The sequence below is a fragment of the Otolemur garnettii genome, unplaced genomic scaffold, assembly GCF_000181295.1.
Source record: "Otolemur garnettii isolate 467f Iridium unplaced genomic scaffold, OtoGar3 scaffold00128, whole genome shotgun sequence".
In the NCBI taxonomy this organism is placed as follows: domain Eukaryota; kingdom Metazoa; phylum Chordata; class Mammalia; order Primates; family Galagidae; genus Otolemur; species Otolemur garnettii.
Genome location: NW_003852523.1, coordinates 2,422,095 through 2,426,880, shown reverse-complemented (window position 1 = coordinate 2,426,880; position 4,786 = coordinate 2,422,095). Strand labels below are relative to the sequence as shown.

The following is a 4,786-nucleotide window of genomic DNA, read 5'->3' as shown; positions in this document are numbered from 1 at the left end:
TCTCCCCCCCCCAACTCTTACATCCCACACATGCTCATGCCACCTCTGTTGGCCTCATCAGGACGCTGCCCAGACAACCCATCCCCTATGATGGGTGACCCTACGTACCTAGGAAGGCCGTGGGGGGCCTGTACTCACCAGCCACCTCTTGAGTGTGATGGGGTTGATGTTGAAGTCTCTGGCCAAGCCCAGGTCATGGTACATGTGCTCCAGGCAGCTCAGCATCTGTGGACACAGAAGGAGGTAAGCCCCTTTCCAGAGGGTCCCCTGGAGCAGGGTCAGACTGGGGTTTGGCCTGAGAAGCCTCTTGATGGCCCTTTTGAGACCATTCAGATGGGCGGTTGTCTGAGAGAGTGTCTGGGGCTCTCCTGAGGGTGGAGGAGCTGGGTTGGAAGTCAACGAGAGCTCTGTGCAGGAGGGGACAGTGATGGGGTGAGGGGCGCCCCCCCATTGCCAGTGACCAGTCCAGAAAGGGATGTTGTTTATTCCTGCACATGGAGAACAATCCCAGGAGATTAGTAGTTGAAGGTGCACACCTGGAAACCAGGTGCCTTGGATGTGGGGGGAGAAAGGTCCCTGCCCGAGGCTGGGATTCAAGGAACTTTAATGACTTACATCCCTCTTCCCCCCCAAAAATGCTTAGTCATGCCTCTCTAGAGCCCCACTGGGACCAGAGACCTTTCTTTTTTTTTTTTTTTTTGAGACAGAATCTCATGTCACCCTCGGTAGAGTTCTGTTCGGAAGGTGGGTGCTGCCCTCCTAGTCCTTATTTCAGTGAACTGCCTGCTACAGACACCCCTGTTGAAGCTGAAATAGATTTTGTTTTCAGTCCCAAAGAGGGTTTATGGTCATTGTTAAAGATCTATTTGAACACAGCTCAGTGCTTCGGAGCTAATTAAGCTCAGGAGGAAAAGATCAAATGATTTTTAAAAATGAGAGTTAGACAAAAGTGGGGCTTGCCATCGGATGGAGAGTCCAGGGAGGCAGAAGGTCCACAGAATGGGGGCAGAGCAGACAGTCCTGGGAGGATCCTCCGCCAGGCTGCACGCCCAGGCCTGCCTCCTGCCTAGGAGGACACTGGGCTGTCCCTGCGGGAACCTGTGGGCTTCCAGCTGTCTCTGGGCACTGCATGAATTTCTCCCAGAAGTGAGTGTCAGGGACTGAACTGCACCACCCAAAATCAGCACATTGCAGTTCAACCCAGCTATGCTTGTGTTTGGAGAAAGGGGTCATTAAGGAGGAACGAAGGTCAAATAAAGTGGCGAGGTGGACCATAGTCCCACGGAACTAGAGGCTTTAGGAGAGGAGAGGAGACAGCAGTCCGCATGTGCAGAACCATCACCCAAGGACCCTCTGAAAAGGTGGCCGTCTGCAAACCAAAGACAAAGGCCCCAGGAGGACATGCTTGGGGCAGCACCTCGGGCCTGGACTTCTGGCCTCTGGAAGAGCCGTTAGGATGGATGTCTGTCCAGCCCAGATCTCTGCTTCTGTTACGGTGGCCTGAGCAAGCCAGGGCAGCGCATGCTACCAAAATCCCACTTTTACTTATTGTGCAATGTGTAGGCTTAGAAACACTGCAAGTGAGGTAAATTTTTGTAAATCTAATCCTGTAATCCCAGCGTCCAGGGGCTGGCTCTGAAGGAAGCAGAGAATTCTGTGGCGTTGAGCATATACTTCCTGGAGGGACAGTACAGACATGGGTTAGATAATGTGCAGGGTGCCAAGTTTAGGTGGTGGCTTTCAAGGAGCCCCTTCACGGTGGCAGGAAGACCGGTGGCTGGCTTGCAGGCTGCTGCCCAGATCACCCAGGTCCAGATCACCTTACTGTCCAGAGCTATCCATCTTCCTACTGTCCTAGAGGCTGGCTTTAAGACCAGAAGGGCTGCAGCCTGGAAACCCCTTGCTCTCTGCCCCGGCAGCCCAGACGCATGCATGGCAGCCCCACAGAGCTGAGGCAAGTGCTATGAAAACAGAGTCGAGGGCCAAGATGATCGGCAGACGGAGCCATCTGGCGCCACTTCCATGGCGTGTGTGGAGCAGGAGTGACAATGAATGAGTCTGTTGTGTCTGGGTGAGCCTGGGCAGGCAAGCAAGTGAGCAGACACCGTGGTGGGTCCTGGGCTGCAGAGGACAGGGGCATAACTGTGAGCGTGGGGGACCCTCGACAGCCAGAGCATCCTGCAGCCTTCGAGCTCTGTGCCGGTTGGAGGCGGCCACCGGAGGAGGCCCCACCAGGGCAGAGGGACATGGCAGAGAGAAATGGCGCCGGGCAGCGCCTGTGGCTCAAAGGGGTAGGGCGCTGGTCCCATATGCAGGAGGTGGTGGGTTCAAACCCAGCCCTGGCCAAAAAACTGCAAAAAAAAAAAAAAAAAAGAAGATGCCAGGAGAAGTGGCGCCCCCGTCTGGGTTGTGACGGGAAGGACACGGGCCCAGGCGCTGGTGACTAGCTGCTCCACCTGCTGGCAGGGGCCTGGGACTTCCTGGGCAGTAGCTGGCTTTCCCAGGTGGGCTGGGCCGTGGAGACGCTGGCTGAGGTCTGTCCTTGAGTGTCTCTTTGCCATTCTCACTCCAAGTTCCCTGCATCCCCAGGTTTCCCAGAGGCCACGGCTCCTGTCTTTGGGCATCTCTGGCTTGTCACCAGTGGGCAGCTGAATACTTCTCAGCTCAGGAACCCTCACTGGTCTCTGGGGTGCTCTGGAGATCTGCTGGGCAAAGCCCAACTCTAGCGGCAGGAGCAGCTGCGGTCTTGTCCATGCCCCACACCTCCCAATAGTGGTTGTGACTGCAGACCCTTCAACCTCCTGGGGTGACCGGCACCCTGCAGCCACGGCAGACCCATGGATTCCCTGGAGGATGGCAGCAGAAACAATAGCACGGACCGTTCTCCACTTGGATGCTGCGCCATCAGTGGCCCCTGGCCTTGCTCTACCTTCCAGTGGACTGAAGTGATAGTGACCTTGGGGACTGTAATTTTTCAGGGCAATGTTGCAGAAGTGGCGTTTGATCATTGGCTGGGCGCAAGTGTCCATGTGTCCTAACTATCCTGCGGTGTCCAACCTGCCCTCCTGCAAGATTATAGGGAGGCCTGCTGTCCTGTGACCTTGAACTGCTCTCAACTCTCAGGGGTGGGGAGCCACCGGGCCACGTGGTGACTGAGTGTTCTGGGCAGGTTTGCTCCACGCAGAGTTGCTCTGACGGCCGCTGGGCGCCGGGGTGCAGCTGTCGCTCCACTTTTCGTTTTCTGGCCAGTGCTGCTGAGTTTGTCCTTGTTCTGGGAGACCGTGACGGCAAAAGTGGGTCACTTAGGAGATGCCAGCGCCCCAGGCACTGGCCACCATGTGTGAACCATATAGTGCAAGACCCCACTGCCTGCCCTTGGGGCCTTGCAGCTGCCAAGTGGGGTGCAGGTGCGCTCACTGGGGCCTCTGCTTGTTAGAGTTTCTGGAAGGCTGGAAAGTGTCCTTGGAGTTTGGGCAGGTTGAAACTAGCTTGGCCTGATGTCAGTGAGGAGGGAATTTTTTCTTTTCTTGGAATGAAGAAAGAGAGGGGCCTGATATTATTAGCTAATGAAACTAAACCAAAAAATCTCCATGTTTGTGTTTCCTAGCAAATGGGAAATTTAAAAAAAATATCTTGCTGCAGAGGGGGCACATGATCCTATTGGTCTGGTGTGACCCCACTGCCCATGACCTGCCTTTGCTGATAGCTCTGGGTGAAGCTCCTTCTCCAGGAGACATTTGCTTCAGGCAGGGGGCTCGGCCTGCAGAGTTGCTGTGGCCCCTGGGGCTCTGCACTGGCAGCAGCTGGGGCAAAGGCTACCTGCCCGGTCCAGTGAGCTCCTCTCTTCGGGGCATCCCCTGCCCCCAGGGCTAACTCCCGGGCCGTCCTATAAAGTGTCAGCTTGAGCTGAAACTTGGAGCATTGGGCTATTTTTCTTTAAAAAGAACAGAAGGGAGAAAGCCCAGAGTGAGAGGGGCAGTGGGGATGGTCCCATCCTGGTCCCGTGGCCTCACTTACCTCGTTGGGCTCCCAAAGCCAGACATCAAAGGTTGGCTTCCGAAGGGCCTCGATGGTCTCAGGAGATAGCAGGTACTGGAAGGACACAGGTCAGGGTTAACCAGCCCCGGGCCTCTGAGCAGAGACAAAGGCTGTGACCACAGATGTACACGGTGGGCACTTTCTCCTGTTTCCTTTCCTTTCTGGGGGCAGGGGGGTGCAGAGTCTCACTATGTCGCCCTCGATAGAGTGCGGTGGCGTCACAGCTTATAGCTACCTCAAACTCTTGGGCTTAAGAGATTCTCTTGCCTCAGCCTCCCAAGTAGCTGGGACTACAGGCGCCCACCACAACGCCTGGCTATTTTTTTGTTTTAGTTGTCATTATTGTTTAGCTGGCCTGGGCTGGGTTCGAACTCACGAGCCCCGGTGTATGTGGCCAGTGCCCTAACAGGTGTCAAGCCATTCTATTTCCTTTCAAAGCTATCTGCTCTGATGAACAGGCTACATTCTTCTGGAAGGGCAAACTCAGGGACAGAGATCCCACTGCAGTTGGCAGGGCAGGGCAAGGGGCAGCAGGGAGTATCTGGGCAATGGAACAGCCTGTATCTTCATGGGTGGAGGGCCCCTGACTACACACGCCTGTCAAAGCTCACATCGCTGGGCGCCACGAGAGGGACTTCACCGCATGTAAATTAGATCTCAACAAGCCCCACAGTGAAAATACAATAAAGTGAAGTCAAGGGGAACAAGCCACCTGGCACACATTCAAACACTGCTCAGAAGCCACTTA

At 55.4% G+C, this 4,786-nt stretch overlaps 1 protein-coding gene across 1 annotated transcript in view; it reads right to left on the bottom strand.

Moving 5' to 3' along the window:
* Positions 1-4,786, bottom strand: part of PDE9A (phosphodiesterase 9A) — a 34,420-nt gene that overhangs the window by 13,196 nt on the left and 16,438 nt on the right. Inside the window, exons 6-7 of the mRNA XM_023518107.1 lie at positions 4,018-4,092; positions 139-225 (exon numbers count right to left, since the gene is read on the bottom strand). Coding sequence (XP_023373875.1) covers positions 139-225; positions 4,018-4,092 — 162 coding nt within the window. The remainder of the gene's footprint in view (positions 1-138; positions 226-4,017; positions 4,093-4,786) is intronic.